Source organism: Cornus florida, unplaced genomic scaffold, assembly GCF_030987335.1.
Source record: "Cornus florida cultivar Cherokee Brave unplaced genomic scaffold, ASM3098733v1 CherokeeBrave_3.0.0_Hap2_Chr04, whole genome shotgun sequence".
Classification (NCBI taxonomy): Eukaryota; Viridiplantae; Streptophyta; class Magnoliopsida; order Cornales; family Cornaceae; genus Cornus; species Cornus florida.
The window spans coordinates 8,906,007-8,923,602 of record NW_026775574.1 but is presented as its reverse complement, the minus strand read 5'-3'; the positions used below and the strand labels follow the sequence as shown (position 1 = coordinate 8,923,602).

Genomic DNA, 17,596 nt, shown 5'->3' with positions numbered 1-17,596 from the left:
TTTTTTTTTTTTTGGGTTCAAAACTCAAATTTGAAAGCTGTAAAAAAAATTTGTTCCATTGACGATTTTTGAAAAATATTTTCTAAAAATTCAGATTAAATAGAAAACTTTTCCGATACATGTATTTTGTAATTTTCAATATATATATATATATATATATTTCTTAATTCTTAAAACTAAACCAAGCGTGTACTTTTGCTACTCATTTTAGCATCTGAAATTGAGCTTCAGCGCTTTCACTCTCTCCTCTCCGCCCCTCGTGCCGCCGACGCCGACTCTATCGTTCCTTCAGCCACTGCTTCAGCTTCCGCCGCCGCCGTGCTGCCACTACCGGTATGCTTTTTTCTTATACCTCTCTTTATCAGACATGACATTTGACGTTTCTTTCATTTCAAGGAATGTGGCAATTGTTGCGATTGGTAACTGTTTGTGCTCATAATTAGGGTTTTTCATTTTTTAATGCTAGTTCCTTATACTATTGGACCACAAATTGCAATTATTGCAGTACCATACAAATATATGTTGTACTATTTACATAGCGAATCGAACGGTCTCTTGAGTTTCGTTGATCATTAGAATTTCTGAAAGCAATCTTCTTTCCATGGAGAAACAATTTGGGTTTTGAATCGTTCTAACAATGGAACTATATGGGTTTAGAAGATGTTGAGGTCAAGATGATCGTTTATGGTTACTCTTATTGTTGATGACACAGATCGAAAAGTAATACAAACCGAATTTTTTGAATTAAATTATAAACCGAATTCAGTTTCGAATTATACATAGCCCTCCTTTGCTCTTATAATGGATAATAAAACAAAAAACTGTATGTTCAACTTTGTGGTTAGGTCTTAGGTTTGAGAACTATCTGCTCTATGTTGTTGCCAAAAAAAGAGAGATGCTTCTAAAATCTAGTAAAGATGCATAAAGGTGAGTGTGTATGGGAAATGAGTGCTCATTTTCTTTGACAACCAACAATACGCGGGGATCGTGTAGGCATTGGGTAAGTTCTTTGGATCGTGTAAAAAATGGTTTATGATTTTCGCAAGGCATTTTTATTGAAGAAAATCATGCTGTTTATAATATTGGGCTCTGCTTGCTTGGTTAAAGAGTTTTCTGATCTTATATCTAAGGGCCATTGAATAGGGGACTTGAATTGATGTCCAATCCATCCATTGTTTCTCTTTGTACATGGTTGATTTGTGATACAGACATGCATGGATTTAGATAGTACAATTTGAACATGTGGATTTTATTTGCGAGGCTTATGATTTTTCTTGTGTAGTCCATGACATATTGTTAATCTCTGTTGTTTGTGCATGGCTATTATATATATATTTTTTCCGATAATGAGGGATGTTGTGCTGGGAGAGAATTGGATATGAGCCTAAAAGGTTTTCTTACATGTACAAAGTAGCTGCTCTAAAACTTAAATTATCATTATCACACTTGACAGCTGGAGCTTTACCATTGTACCAAGAAATGGCCTTTAGTTACATTGTGTGTAACAGGATGTAATACTTTCTTTTTCATGTTTTGATGGTTTCCCATTACACCTCATGAATGGCATATATAGTTTGAGTGTCGTCTATGTTTCAGAAGTATACTGAAGTCTCCACCTTTTCTTTGTCTGGTGTTTCAACACCTCTTCGATAATGACGTAGTCGAATTTTTATTATATAACACCTTGGACAACATATGGCATCAATATTTAGATTGGAGATGTCCTTCTTTGTATATGTCTTTTTTGTATTGTATGACCTCCCCCTATATTTTCTAGCTCTCTTTTCAAAGTAGCTCATCAATCTTCTCATTGGAGAATGAGTGCAGATGTCAGGAGGGTATTTTTCTCATTAAATAGGTTGGCATTATGGTATCAAATTTTATCCTTTTTTAGTACTCTTACAGGTGATGTTGTCATAACCACATGAGTTTCTACAATATAAAATTCAGTTGTACACTTGGTATCATGAGGGACTAAGAAGCACGGACACGGATACGGGACACGGATACGACACGACACGGACACAGCGACACGGCAAATCCAAAAAAATTAGGACACGGACACGGCAAATAGTATATATATATATATATATCAGCATTAATAATTTAAAAAAAAAACACTGATATGTTTAGGTTGGAATATATATATATATATATATATCACTGATATGTTAGTATATATATATATCAGCATCTTTAGGACACGGACACGGCAAATTGTGGCATCTTTAGGTTAGTATATATATATATATCACCATCTTTAGGGTAGTACAAAACAAAAAATAGAACATATCAGTATTAAAAATTAAAAAAAAAAAAAAAAAAAAATTAACATATCAGCATTAAAAATTTAAAAAAAAAATCCAGAAAAGTGTGTCCGAGCCGTGTCCGAGCCGTGTCCGAGCTGTCCGAGCCGTGTCCGAGCTGTCTGAGCCGTGTCTGTGCCGTGTCCAAGCCGTGTCCGAGCCGTGTCCAAGCCGTGTCCGAAAATAAAAAAAAATAAAAAAAATTCCAGACACGTTTTTTGGCGTGTCCGACACGTGTCGGGGCGTGTCCGACGCGTGTCCGTGTCCGACACGTGTCGGACACGGATTCTTCGTCCATTTTGGAGTGTCCGTGCTTCTTAGATGAGGGATCTCAAAGTATTTTTGCTATTGAAGAGTGTCCCAAGTTATTAACCATAATTTTATTGGATGATAAGACTAAACAATGCCTTGTCTTGGTAGGGAATGAAATTTTGATTACTGTGCTCCTTGAGTAATTTCCATAATTCCCTTTCTATTGGGCAGAACGATTGGTTATAATCTAAATCTTTACTACATGCTCTTAATTTTGTTATTTTCTGAGTTAACTTGGCAGTCTCCTGGTCCACTCAGATTAACAGATTGCCAGTGGCCAAGCTATGAGATTTAGAATACTGAAACCTATTTTTTCCAGAATTCAGCAGGATTTGGAACTCGGATAAAGGGAAGACATGGAAGATGTGCTGACAGACATTCCCCTGCCTTCAAGGTTCTTTTCGGAAGATCTCAACAACTTCACTGCTCCATCACCGCCCCTTCCATCTCCCTTCCTGTTGTTATCTACCCCTGATGCAAAAAATCCCCTCTGCCCCTCTCTCCTCATCATTACCGTGTCTTCTCCATCTTTATATATCTTCCACCATGTGTCCTCTAAAACCTTAATAGGAACCCTCGTCCTCCCTGAGATCCCCTTCTCTGGCAACTTTGTCGAACCATCTCTCAGAGACAAATCCTGCAACATTTATGCCCTCAATGATGCTGATAATTTGATTTATGTTGTCTCCATTCAGTATCCAGTTCCTGCAGAGAGATCTCATGCTGTTGCAAAGTTGCTAATTGGTGAACAGATTGTTCCAGAGAGGGTTTTGATCTTGGATTCAGTTCAGAGCCGAAACTTTCGGGGTAAGCTCTCACCAGATGAAACATTTGCCTTCAAGCTGGAGACATCATTAGAGAGAAAGGATCCAACACTTCTAAAAGGTTTAGACTATTTTCCATCGGGAAGTGTGGTAGATGGCTTAGCTCCTGCTTTATTGGGTCGATGTCAGATGAAGAAGATCAAGGGAACTCTGTGTGTTTCATGGCCTGAATTCGGTGGCTCTGTGATGTCACTTGTTAAATCTCTACTGCTGAAGGATGTCTTACCCCGCTTGGAATGTAATAGTGATGGTGACAGTGAGGAGGAATGTTCAAGGCTTGGCGGAGTAAAAAACCATCTTCTTGATTCCGAATTATATACCTAGTATCTCTCTCCGGACACTTTCTTAGATTACGCACATGGCCAAATAGTCTTTTCCCCGTTACAACTACTTCAGGCACTGATAGTAGTCGCTTCTAATATCAATGCTACATTTTGTTGAAAATTTCTACTACTTTTACTTTTGTACTTTTTCTTCTATTTGAATTGACACTGCATGTTTAATGGCAGTTTTTATTCTACTGAACACTTTTTTTGGGACTCCCAAGCAGTGTTAATAAGTTATTTAAGTTACAGCCAGTGGCTTTCTGTCAAACCCTCTTCGTACCAAGGCCGAGCAGCCATCATATTATGAGACACTGTGTGCTATTATGCAGCTGAAAGCTCGGGCATGTGTTGGATGACTCTGTTCAGCTCTTGTTCGGAACTTGTCTTGAATTTTTCACACTACAATTTCATGTTGCATTGCATTCATTCGAAATATCAATGGTGATATATACATATATATATAAATGTGTGTGTGTGTGTGTGTTTGTTGATTAATAGGTTATGTCAATCATTTATTCACCAGATTCAAAGCAACAAAATGGCAGGGAGATATACACCAGAGGAAACAGAAGGATGGTGAGTAATTAACGGCATGGATTCAACCACAGGAATGTTTTTCACTCTTGGAAGCATTGAACTTGTGAACCATCAAACACCATCAAACCGTTTGAAGTCTCCCAAGTCCCTAGCCCACATATATATATTGTCATGACCCACTCCCACACCGAAAGAAAATTCCCTTCCGTGAACAGTATATCTTGTTCCGTCTGGTTCGAAATGTATTTTACAAAAAGGTTGGGATATTTGTTAAAAATCTCAATTTTTTTGTAAGGTGCATCCTGAATTGGACGGAACAAGTCCTACTGTTTCACTGGAGAGGATTCAGGTACGTCCCACACCCTCGTGAGAAATTGTCTATGCAATGTCGGATTGATTTGGGTCACTCCCACACCCGTGTGAGATATTGATGTGGGGACGTTTCAATCACTCCCACTCAGAGGAAACTGGCCTGACCCGCATGAACTTGCATCCCACCCTCGTACCAAGGACTCTCTTCTAGGTACTCATAGTTTTCCTCAAAACTCTCTTACCAAGAATTCTCTTCTAGGTGCTCATAGTTTTCCTCAAAATGCCCGGGAACGTCTTCCCGAGATGACTTGGGATGCTACATGTATAAATAAATATATGAATAAAAGAATGGAAATGTACAAACAAGGATGCAGGATTATTCGGAGCCAAAGTCCACTTTGTTGTTATTTCTAAGAATCGATATCGTTAGTCTTGTGTTTCAAGACTCAAGATCATGACTTACTGAACATAGAATTCTAGATTTTCTGCAAGCAAAATGTAATCTTGTAAATGAAGAAATTGTAAGAAGGATAAATATATAAATGACGTGTTGGTTTTGGACCTTTATTAATGTGCATGAAAATTGACTAAAGCTAGCACTCATCTATATGGGTACGTTTAGAAATTGCATATCTTAACCACAATTTGCCAACCAAACGATCAAACCATTAAAAAAATATCAATTTAACACATCACAGAAGAAAATCAGCAAACAAAGTTTAGCTTGTGATCTTAACCTACTATATAAAGTGGTTAATTATTTTAATAATTCATTTAGCTCAAACTGTCCAACCAATTAACCCCGTGTTAATGAGCAGTTAGACAAAATTAGATTATGTAATGATTCTAGTCATTGAATTAATAGTTGATTTATTTAAAAAAATTCGCCTCACATTAGGCTAATCAATTTTCTGTTCTAAAAATGTGTGTGTGTGAGAGAGAGAAACTTGGTTTCGAGAGAAAAGTAGAAGGGTTAAATATTAGCTGTAATGAGAGAAGCCTAGTTTTGGTTTGGTCGATTGCCCAAATCTTAAGAATTATATATTGGAAGGACACAAGTTTTTTAACACCTCTCTCTCTCTCTCTCTCTCTCTCTCTCACACACACACACACACACACACACAAACTTGGGATTTTTGGTTTGGAAATAATCACCAACCAGACCAATATTAGTTACATCCTCTATTGACTACAAACATCTTTCATAAAAATACTCAAGAGACAATGACCAGTACTACAAACATGCAATAACCAACACTCTTCTCACTTATATATCTCATAGTCCAACCATCACCTCCAAATTAAACTCTCTCTAAGCCATCCAAGAAAGCACAACAGCAAAAAAAAAAATGGCACCTTCACTTCACTACTCAAGATCATCACCTCCATTGCTGCAACTCATGCTTTTGGTTTTCTCCATCTTTTGCATCACCTTGCGTGCAACTGACCCTCCCTTGACCCTAGACTACTACTCATCTACATGCCCAACTGCTCTTGAGATTGTGAGGAAAGAGATGGAGTGTGCAGTGCTCTCTGATCCCCGAAACGCCGCCTTGATCCTTCGTTTACACTTCCATGATTGCTTTGTTCAGGTGAACATACATGTCTCTTATCATTAGAAACATACGCAGTGACAATTCCGACTGTTTTTATACGAGTAAGGTTGACGTTATCATGATGTCAACTCTATTACTGATGTCATCATAACATTAGCCCCTACTCATATAAAATAGTCAGATTAGTCTGACTGTTGGCAAGGACGGACCTATTAAGGACTCAGTGGGGGCAGCCGATGTCCTCACTAAATTTTTTTTTTTTTTTATTTCTAAAATTACCTATAATTTTTGTTAAAATTTTTAAAATGCCCCTGCTCAATTTTTTATAATAACCCACTATATATTCTTATTGTTCAAGTCCGCCCCCTCTCAAACAATTTTCTGGATCCATCATTGACTGTCAGACTACATATCATTTTTCATAGTTTAGTAATCTACATTATATGGTTTTAGAATCAATTTATGGCCAATGGTACTGAAGTTTGTTGATGTGGTTGGTACAGGGTTGTGATGGCTCAGTTTTGTTAGATGACACAATTACACTACTAGGAGAGAAGAAAGCCCCCATTAACATACATGCCTTGAAAGGGTTCAGAATCATTGATAGGATCAAGAACAAGCTCGAATCAGAGTGCCCCGGTATAGTCTCTTGTGCCGATATCCTCACAGTTGCTGCAAGAGATGCTGTTATTCTGGTATGCAAAATTTATAATACACAAGTTTAAACTTATTAATATCTTATGTATGTTTGTATATATGTATATCTATATACTCAAGTTCCGTTGGAGGGCGGGGGCAGAGGTTCAAGTCCACGTAGGGGCAAATGGATGCGTTAGTTTCTTAAAGAAAAAAAAGGTGTTAATTTGTGATAATTACTTATCCTTTTTTTTTTTTTTTCTATAATGTTTTCAGGTTGGTGGACCTTATTGGGATGTTCCTCTAGGAAGAAAGGACTCTAAATCTGCAGGCTACGCCCTTGTCGGCCAAAATCTTCCCACTTCAGATGAAAGCCTTCTCTCTATCATTTCCAAGTTTCTTTATCAAGGTCTCTCTGTCACTGATATGGTAGCTCTTTCTGGTAAGCACCATTAATCAATCATATAGGGATCGTGATATAAATTCAACTACTAGCAATATATATATATATATATATATATAAATTCAACTACATGAACCAATATGTCTGCAATGTGCTTTCATCAATAGGGTTTGTAAAATCAGAATACTTCCCAAAGTGAACACTATGCTTAAACTGGTTAGTATTATGCTATTAGTTTTCTGTTTTCGGGAATTTTGTTTTGTTAAAAACTCTGTTATAAAAAGGTCTATTTTCATATAATGTCTTTTATAGTTCTCTAAATTATTACCTGAATTCTTGAGAACTATTTATAAAAAATTGAACCAAGAAGGCCCAGAGTATGTGTCTATGAGTTCTAGGAAATCCAAGAAAAATGATTTTCGAGAGTAAATTCAACTAATAGACTTCTGTTTGTTTCGACGTAAAATATTTTATTTTTATTTTTATTTTTATTTTTATTTTTCGATATTTGACAAATGTTTAGGTCGAGTCCATCGAGTGTGGTGTATAAAATAGCTTGCCGAAAATTGATGAATAAACTATTTTTTATTAAGTTTTAATATTTTTTTTTTCTTACAACCAAACACAAAAAACACAGAAAATATTTTCCGAAAATATTCTACCCTCAAACAAACGAGCCTAAGTTTCCTCTTCATTTTCGAGGTCTTAAACACAGTAGTGCACATATTTGCAGATAATTCAAATGTTATCTTTAATTCCGAGCTTCACTAAAAGAAAGTGTGCTGCTTATAATCCGCAGGGGCACACACAATTGGCATGGCGCGGTGTGTGAATTTCCGGGAAAGAATCTATGGAGATTTCGGAGCAACTTCAGGGTTGAATCCACTTTCCGGGACACATCTGAGCAACTTGAAAGCTATTTGTCCAGCTGCAGGAGGAGACAACAACGAAACAGCCATGGACTACGTCACACCTAACCTTTTCGACAACTCTTTCTACCATCTACTTTTGAATGGGGAGGGATTACTGGACTCTGATCAAGGACTGTACTCCAGTGTGCTTGGAATCGAGACGAAGCAGCTTGTGCAGAAGTATGCAGAGAGTGCCGTTGCTTTCTTTGAGCAGTTCTCTGAGTCAATGGTGAAAATGGGAAACATTACAAATCCAGACACTTTTGTTGATGGTGAGGTTAGGAAGAGTTGCAGATTTGTGAACACATGAAGAGTCTGCAATTTGTTATACCAAGAAGTGGAAATTAAACCACAGATTATGTGTGTGACATTGTTATTGAAAAGAAAATTGATGTCTCTCTTTGATTCATTTGTAATAGATATATAAAAATGTCTAATTAAAGATGTGTTTTACATAGACAATACTCATGTATTGGATATTAAGATATGTGATTCAACATGTTTGGTTCAGCAAGTTTGTGTTAAGCACCAATTATGCCCAAAAAAAATAGAATTTTAGTATGATATTTAAACTTGAATAAACTGATAAAAAAAGAAAAAGAAAAAGGGAATGTGTTATGCCATGTTAGGCTAATTAGCCCAAAAGCTTAATTAACAAAATGTAAGCAGCTCTCACAATTGGTGACCTTCCCCATACCTTCCCCGTACCGTGTAATGGTAATGGCGAGAGTCTCGTGCACTGGACTAAGTTTTATTTTTTATTTTTTTCCTCACATTTGGTCATTACTCTTATGTTGCGTTCGTGAGCACCGAATTGGTGCCTTAAATTTTGAATTGGAAAAATTTTAGTTTAAATTGTTAATTAAATTTTCTCCAATATGTTGATTTAATACTCTCAAACATAGCATTATTAATTTTCTTTTGTTACCTTATTGTTTCAAAATAAGTGCACACATTGAACAATTTATATATGCAATATGATTTTTTATTTTTTTTCCCTGTGAAAATACTAAAAAAAAAAACCACAAACTATTTGGTCTTGTTTCCGTGTTCATGATTCAAAAAATGTTACATTTAAACATATATCCACATTTTTCCTAAATTCAGGTAACACATTTTAACTTAAAGAAATTTTAAAGGAAAGTCTATATATATAAAGAACAGAAAAGAATAATAATTGAATATTTCGTTGTAATTAGGGTGGCATGTCCCTGTCACTAACCTTAAATCTCTTCAAGGCACGTAGGAAACTAGAGAGCCACATTGTAGAGTATTTTTCTTAGAGGAAAAAGAAAAATGGGCTTGTAGGTGGAAATCTACCTGGGCCAAAATTCTAAACTTGGTCCAATAGCTTGAAGTCCACCTCGTCCACGGGCCTTGACTGTCTTCTCAAGTGGCCCAAACTAGCTGTTGGCCAGTCAAGGCCTATGGGCTCATATCAGGCCTCAAATCTTTTGTTGCTCCATTAACAATCCCAAACTTAGAGACTTGGGCTCATATCAGGCCTCAAATCTTTAGTTGCTCCATTAACAATCCCAAACTTAGAGACTTGGGCTCATATCAGGCCTCAAATCTTTGGTTGCTCCATTAACAATCCCAAACTTAGAGACTTGGGCTCATATCAGGCCTCAAATCTTTGGTTGCCCCATTAACAATCCCAAACTTAGAGACTTGCGTCCAAATCAAATGTCCATTACAAGTCCTTGAATAGTGAATATACATACCCTTTCATGAGTTCTAAAGAAAATCTCTCTCTCTCTCTCTCTCCATGTAGTATAGTTGCAGACATGAATCACATGGACACCTCATTTTAAAAGGCATCAGTTCAAAGGCATGCATTATCCATTTTTCACTCTTTCTTGCCTCCCCCAAACCCACCCCCCCCCCCCCCCCCCCCCCCCCCCCCCCACGTGCACCAAAGTTTTGAAATTTTGTTTGTCACTCAATATTCATTTGTTGATTGATATCTAGTTAGATTTTTTGGCAATGTTTTACTTTTGACTAAAGAATAAAAAATGTGCATCACATTTTCTCAGTAATTTGAGCATTTAAATGAAAATTGGACAATACTCAGGTCTTTATTGGTGATACTCCATTCTAATCGCGGTATTAAATGGACTCATTCTCTTTAATTATAAAATCAAGCAATAAAAAAATAAAATAAAATAAAAAACATGATTAACTCATTATTTTTGATTTTGTAAATAAAGAGGATGTATTCATTTCTTATTCGTCTACATTAGCGATTAGGATGAAGTACATCCTTCTTTCAGTGATGGATCCAAAAAATTTTGTGAAGGGGATGATCTTTTAATTTGTGAGAGCAAATTTATATAGTGGGTCCATTTTTGTAATTTCAATGAAATTTTCTTTATAAATTTTTAAAAATTTAAAGTAAAATTCAAAAAATAAAATAAATAAATTAGTGGGTGCAAATTGTTATATTAGTGGGGCATCTTAAAAAATTTGAAGTATAAAATGCAAAAAAAATAATTTAATGGGGTGAATTATAATTTTAGTGAGGACATCTTCATAAATTTTAAAAAATTTAAAGTATAAAATAAAAATATAAAAAATTTAGTCGGGACATCCGTCCCCACTAATCCTACCTTAGGTCGGTGCCGGGCTCCTATGAAGATCCAAGTGTTATCTATGAAAATGAAAATTTAATTGCTTGCTTCTCCAATGATTTGAAGTTTTCCAACATTTTTAAGTTTCCATTTAAAGAATTAATTTAATTTGGTGTACGATTTCTGAACTTCTTGTTTTTATATTGACCTTTTATCAGTCACTTTGAAGTTTTCCAACATTTTTACGTTTCCATTGTCAAAGGTAATTAATTTAATTTGGTGTACGATGTCTGAACTTTGTTGTTATATGGACTTTTATCATCACTTTGATTTTTTCCAACATTTTTACATTTCCATCGTCAAAGGTAATTAATTTAATTTGGTGTACAATGTCTGAACTTTGTTGTTTTTCTATGGACTTTTATCATCACTATCATCAATTAATAATGTAAGAATTGAACTGGTAAACCCCATTTATGTATGTCTAATTACACACCACTATTCTATACTGAATGCTCTTGTCAATTAGAAAATAAAAATTTATAACAACATTAGTTATGCCCATAGTTCGCAATCGCAATATCGCTTACAGTCGCGATCGCAATATCGCTTACAGTCGCGATGTAATAGATTTGAATAAATATCAGTTCATACCTACCGAACTAGTTAGTTCATGGAGATATATATCGATATCGGATCCTTAAAAAAAGATTACAAACCGTATCGACCGATATAGCAAACCATAGTCCTGTCAACTAAAAAATAAAAATTAATGAGAACATAAGTCGATGTGTATTAAGTACCTTAATTTTGTACAAGTAGCCTACTACCAAATATATGTGTGTGTGTATATATAATTAAGTAAATTTGTTGGCGTGTGATGAGAGAATTCCTTCTTAAAAAGTCATTAGACAAATGTGAAGATATAACTTTGGGCGTGAAATAAGTGTCCACTTTGAACAAAATGACACCAAAAGATTGATTTTCTTGTGAGTTTTGAGTTTGAAAACACTCATTTTATGCAAAATATGTGCATTACCAAAAATTAGGTTGTCTCCTGTTACATCTTCCTAAAACATTGTTAGACACACGCTAATGTCCTTTATTTGTTAATTAATGATTGTCAGATACTTAGATAAAGGAGGGCGAACCAACGTTTCTAAAACAATTTTTAAAAGACTTAGACATGACTGTTAACATCTTTTGTTTGGAGTAACATTGATGTTCTGTTTGGCTAGAAGGATAAGGATGAAAAAATAGATGAAAGGTAAAGGAAAAAGGATGGATGAAGCATTCCGAAAGAAAATATGTTTTCCTCAAATTTTGTTTGGTTGAATAAAATAAATAGTAAAAAGGCTGGATAGAGTAACACATTATTTTTGTTTGATTGGAAGAAGGAAAAGATGATTTTTTAAAAAGAAAAAATATATATATAAAAATTCTATATCCATTCCAAGTTTATAGAAAGGTAAGAAATGGAAAATACACATCTTTGTTAATGGTTATTTTTTTCCCTCTCCTCAACCTCCAAATTTTGGAGATAAAAAAATACAAATAAAGAAGTGATGCTTCATCCCTCTCATTGCTTACTCCCTCTGTTCCCTTCTCTTTAGTCAAATATCAAAAAAAAATCATTTTATACATTCTCTCATCCCTTCCTCATTCCCTCCAATCAAACATAGCATAAAAAAGTGTTCTCTTATGAAACATGGACACGTACACAAAATACGGATACGATACGACACGGCAAATTTTAAAAAAATTGAATACGGACATGGCAAGGATACGCCTATGAAATTATATATTAAAAATCCACAATACGATAAATTTAACCTCCCAAAAAAATATTACAATAAAAGAAATATTTCAATTCATAATCTAAACAATTAATAACTAAGCAAAATTATTAACAAAATTAGACAAATAAGATCAAATACATTTTCAACATATTTAACATTTTTCATTTATCAGTTCATTATTTGTGTAGTTATTTTTTTAATTTTTTCAAAATTTTAGTTCATTTTTAAAAAACAAATTACAAAATATATTCCATCATATTCGATACATGTCCTCCGCGTAAGGGTTGTTATAATTATTTATTGATAAAGAGAAACTTGTTGACTAAATGGACGTCAGTTGAATAGGAAACCAAATTCTAAGTAGACCAGTAAGGGTTATTATTATTATTTATTGATGAAGAGAGTGACATAAATAAATATATATTAAGATTAATATTAAATAAAAGGCTATAAGAAGACCACTATTGTTTCTTCCACCAAGTTACATATATTTTATAGCTTTATGAAACATTGCTACGAAAGTTCTAGGCTGTTTCATTTGCACCAAGATATCCATGTATTTGGACATTTATTATGTACCGTGTCTAATGCCATACGTACGAAAGTTCTATGCTGTTTCATTTCCAACAAATTCCATATATATATATATATATATATATATATATATATATATATACATTTTTGTACCGTGTCTAATGCCATTCCTACGAAAGTTCTTGGAATGGGTAAAGGAGAGAAATAAAAATATATATATATATTAACCAATTAACTATTATTATACCTAATGTAAAGGCGAGACTTAAATGTCTTTAAAATTGTCCTTACTAAAATATTAAGGCTATTTTAAAGTGGTTGTCATTTCTCTCTAAATCTTTTTTTTTTATTAAAATGATGGTAAAAAAAAAAATCGTATAAGCTATTACTTCAAATCTTTTCAAATTATTTCTTTTCTCTCCCTATTAACAAAATAAATATAAAAAACAATATTCCTTCTTTTTTTTTCTTTTTTTTTCTTTTTTTTCCAATTCCAAACGAAGACTTACTCTCTCGAACATTATCTGAAAACTTATTAGGAAGAGAATTGGTGATTAATTTGATTAGCTCATAAACTGTGATGGACCCTGCAGATTGTCCTCAAATTTTCAATAAATTAAATAAAGCCTGTACTTCATATATATATATATATATATATATATAGATGTTTCATGACTAGACATTCGAGTCACAAATAGCGACTTTGAAGATACTAATAATATAGTGTCTTTAACGTCTCCACTGAGAACTTTCCCAAGGAAAAAAAAACAACTTGTCCATTGAGAAAGATATTTGGCCACTGCCCAATAAAAATATCTGAATGGGTCAACTTAGAGAGAAAGAGATAGGGGGCATCTTAACATGAGGTCATCTCAGTGGTTGACCAGAATTGTTGATGAATCTTTAAAGTCCAAATGAGGTATTGAAAGTCCAATCAAATGCAAGTTAATAATTCTATTGCATTGAGTTGTTCAATCACGTATATATTCAAAGTCCAACCAAATGCAAGTTAATAATTCTATTTATCGGACTTGTTTACACAAATATTGTAACCGAATCAAGCAACAACCCTTTATTGACCCTTTCAATCAGAGCTTCAAAAGGGAGAGAAAACTAGAAGCAAACCTAACTTGATTTCTTTGGGACACTCTCACTAAAAGCACACATACTTTTTTTTCCTTTAATAAGAATTTTCTTTAACCCAAACATATAGATGTTTTTTTAGCTCATTTATTAAATACATCTATAATACATCATAGCCATTGATGATCTCAAATCAGAACTTTGTTGATCTAAATACATCTATAATACATCATAGCCATTGATGATCTCAAATCAGAATTATATTGATCCAACTTTTGGTCAACAATGGCATTGGTGTATTCAATCAATGGGCAAGATTTGTCTATTTATCGGTGAGTAGATTATCTTTACTGACAGCTGATGTGGTCCAATTACAATTATAAAATCAAAAAAATGATAAAAAAGGAAATCAAATAGGGTGACTGAATTTATTTCAAAAAAAAATTATTGTCACTTTCCTCCTATTTTTTAAATAGACAAAGACTTGCCTACTCACTGATGAGTATCCCTACTAACTATTGATGTGGTCTAATCACAAATGCACAAATGTCTATAATTACAATATCAGAAAAGTAATAAAAAAAAAGGACAATAACTTTTTTTTTTTTTTTTGAATAAATCTAGTTACCTTCCCTGATTTCCTTATTTATCACTTTCTTGATTTTGTAATTATGAATTATTTGTGCATTTGTGATTAGACCACTTACCGGTAAGTAAGTAAGTTTTGCCCTTTTATTTGTAATTGAACTACATCAACAATAAGTAGAAATGAGCTATTCGCTAGTGAGTTAGGCAAGTCTTGTCTATCCTAGTGAATATTTAGCAAGATTGTTAATTAATTAAGAAATATCCTTAAATTATATATCTTGTTTTTCCTTTGACAATAACCATATCCACTAAATAATATCTATTCCCATAAGATAAAGGTAACAAATAAAAGTATTCCTTTTTCCAAGATTGGTGAATTTTGAAGCATGAAGTCACAAATAGCAATTAAAAAAGAAAAAAATTAAAATCTCACTACTTAATTTTACATATTTAAAAAAATAACCATTAACAATCTCTGAATGGGTCAACTGAGAGAGAGATGGGGCATCTCATGAGGCCATGCAGTGGTTGACAAGAATTCTTCATGTATCTTTAAAGTCCAAATCATGTATTCAAAGTCCAACCAAATGCAAGTTAATAATAGTATGGATTGAGTTGTTCCTTGTACACAATCTAGTAACGGACCAAGCAGCTACCTTTATAATTTATTGACTGTTTCAATGCTTCAAATCTAGAAGCAAACCTAATTTATTTTCTTTGGGACACCAGTGTCCCTATTCTTTCCCTCAATTATTTTTTTATTTTATTTTTTTCAATGAGGAAAGAGACAAATCACTTTGTCATTTTGGAAATTCAAACTCTTACCATCCATTTTAAATATATTACGTCCAAAACTATAATTGTATTTTTGGAAATTCAAACTCACCGATACACATACTATTTTGTTTTTTTTGAAAATTCAAACTCTCACCATTCATTTTTAATATTTTTAAAAGGTAAAAAATATATTACTAAACCACAAGCATGGATGGAGCCAATGCATGTTCGGGGCACATGCCCCTCGGCCCTGGCCCTTCCCTTATATATGCATAATTTTTTTTTTTTTTTTTTTTTTTTTTTTTTTTTTTTTTTTTTTTTTTTACCATATATGCAGGAGAAATTTTATAGTATGCCCCCCTAAAATTCTTATTTATTAAAATTATATCTTATTTTTTTTCTTTTCTTTTTTTGCTTCTTTTACTCTTCAAATTCTTATAATTTCTTTTCCTTTTTTTTTTTTTTTAAAAAAAAAGTTACATCCCTATTTCCCTTTTGTCAATCAAATTCTAATTTTTTTCCTCTCAAAGTTCTCTCTCTCTTTTTTTTTTTTTTTTTTCACTTGTTAAAATTCTTCTTTTTGTACTTATATATGATGTATGTAACATTTTTTTTTTTTTTTTTCTCTTCTTAATTACATTTGTTATTGTAATTTTATGAATTCAATTGTGTTTAATTTCATGCATAGCTTTCAAAATAAAACTACATTTATCATGTTATTTGAATTTCCTCCCTCTTCGGACGAAATTAAATCCTAACTTTGCCCCTGGCCACAAGGCTTTTGGTGATAGATTTCCTAATTCAATATCTATTGTTTTGATGATAACCTAAGTTAAGGATATTACTTTTTTGAAGTTTTTCATACATATGCAATAAAAAGTATCTATTCCATCAATTAAGGTAACAAATGAGTACCAACAGTGACCTACGGTACCAAACTCCTACCTTTCAAAAAAAGATCAAAGGTTCAAACCTTAATAGAAGTATACGTGTGAGAATATCAACTAAGAAAAAAAAGGTAACAAATGAGAAATTATACTTTCTTTTTTTTTTCCTTTCCAAGACTGGAGAATTTTTCCTTCTACGTGGGAGGTGAAGGTTGAAGCATGAAGCCACGAATAGCATATAATAAAATTCTTAGATACACTTCTTGATAAACACATTACCTCAATGCTTGATCAACCACCCATTGACCACTAATCTCTAAAAGAAACAAAAACTTATTAAAATTAGAAAATATAAGCATAAATAAAATCACTCAACTCAACATGCATGTTTAAACTATTTCATAACAATGGTATGGTTAATATTTCCTAGACTGATTGAACATTTTTAGCAACCACGTTGCATTTGCAAAAAAGTAATTATTGCACTAAATTGTGTTAAGGTAGACAATTCACAATATTGGAATTACATGTAATCAAAAGTACGATTTTTATGAATGCTATCATGTACTCAGATTTGTATCACTATTAGTGTATATAAATGTTAATCAAATAATTAATCCTAGTAATGAATTGGAGTTGGTCAATACATTAGATTTAGCTCGGATTGTCTTTGAATGAATGATGAATTAAAAACTTTAAAAAGTAATTTATGATAGATAGATACTAATTATAAAATTAAGGTAAGTGGTATAATTAATAATTTAAGAAAAAATGACAAATTTAATAAGAAAGGGTAAAATAATCTTTTGTGATGAGATTGTCCTTAATTGTAACAAAAATAAATATTAAAATTTAAGAAATATTTATCTTTATAGCTAAAATTAAATATTAAAATTTAAGAAATATTTATCTTTATAGCTAAAATTAGCTCTTACATTAGATTCACTTGGCACTATGTATATGGTAATTTTTTTTTAATATATAAATGAAATTTTTCTGTATAATGTTTCCTCAAAACTTTTAGGATCTGCTTGGTTTGTAATTATAAAAACAGTTTTATGAGAAAACAAGACAAAAATCTCTGTTTGGTTCAGTTTTTAGAAAACTATTTTCTGAAAACTCAATTATAAAATTTCTGTTTTTAAAGAATTATAAAAGATTGTTCTCTGAATTTTTTTAGACTGTTTTCAGAATTATAATCCAAGCAATCTCTTAACTTTTTTCTTCTTTTATTT

General features: G+C 32.9%; 2 protein-coding genes across 2 annotated transcripts; both read left to right on the top strand.

Annotated features, from left to right (window-relative positions):
• The first annotated feature begins 168 nt into the window (after positions 1 to 168).
• LOC132302698 (uncharacterized) lies at positions 169 to 4,036 on the top strand. The gene is made up of 2 exons (XM_059799619.1): positions 169 to 333; positions 2,938 to 4,036. The coding sequence occupies exon 2, from the start codon at positions 2,975 to 2,977 to the stop codon at positions 3,764 to 3,766; it is 792 nt and encodes a 263-aa protein (XP_059655602.1). The 5' UTR covers positions 169 to 333; positions 2,938 to 2,974; the 3' UTR covers positions 3,767 to 4,036.
• A 1,652-nt stretch (positions 4,037 to 5,688) lies between these two features.
• Positions 5,689 to 8,571, top strand: LOC132302699 (peroxidase 11). The gene is made up of 4 exons (XM_059799620.1): positions 5,689 to 6,209; positions 6,677 to 6,868; positions 7,086 to 7,251; positions 8,012 to 8,571. Exons 1-4 carry the CDS (start codon positions 5,967 to 5,969, stop codon positions 8,431 to 8,433), a joined length of 1,023 nt encoding a protein of 340 aa, XP_059655603.1. The 5' UTR covers positions 5,689 to 5,966; the 3' UTR covers positions 8,434 to 8,571.
• Positions 8,572 to 17,596: the final 9,025 nt, after the last annotated feature.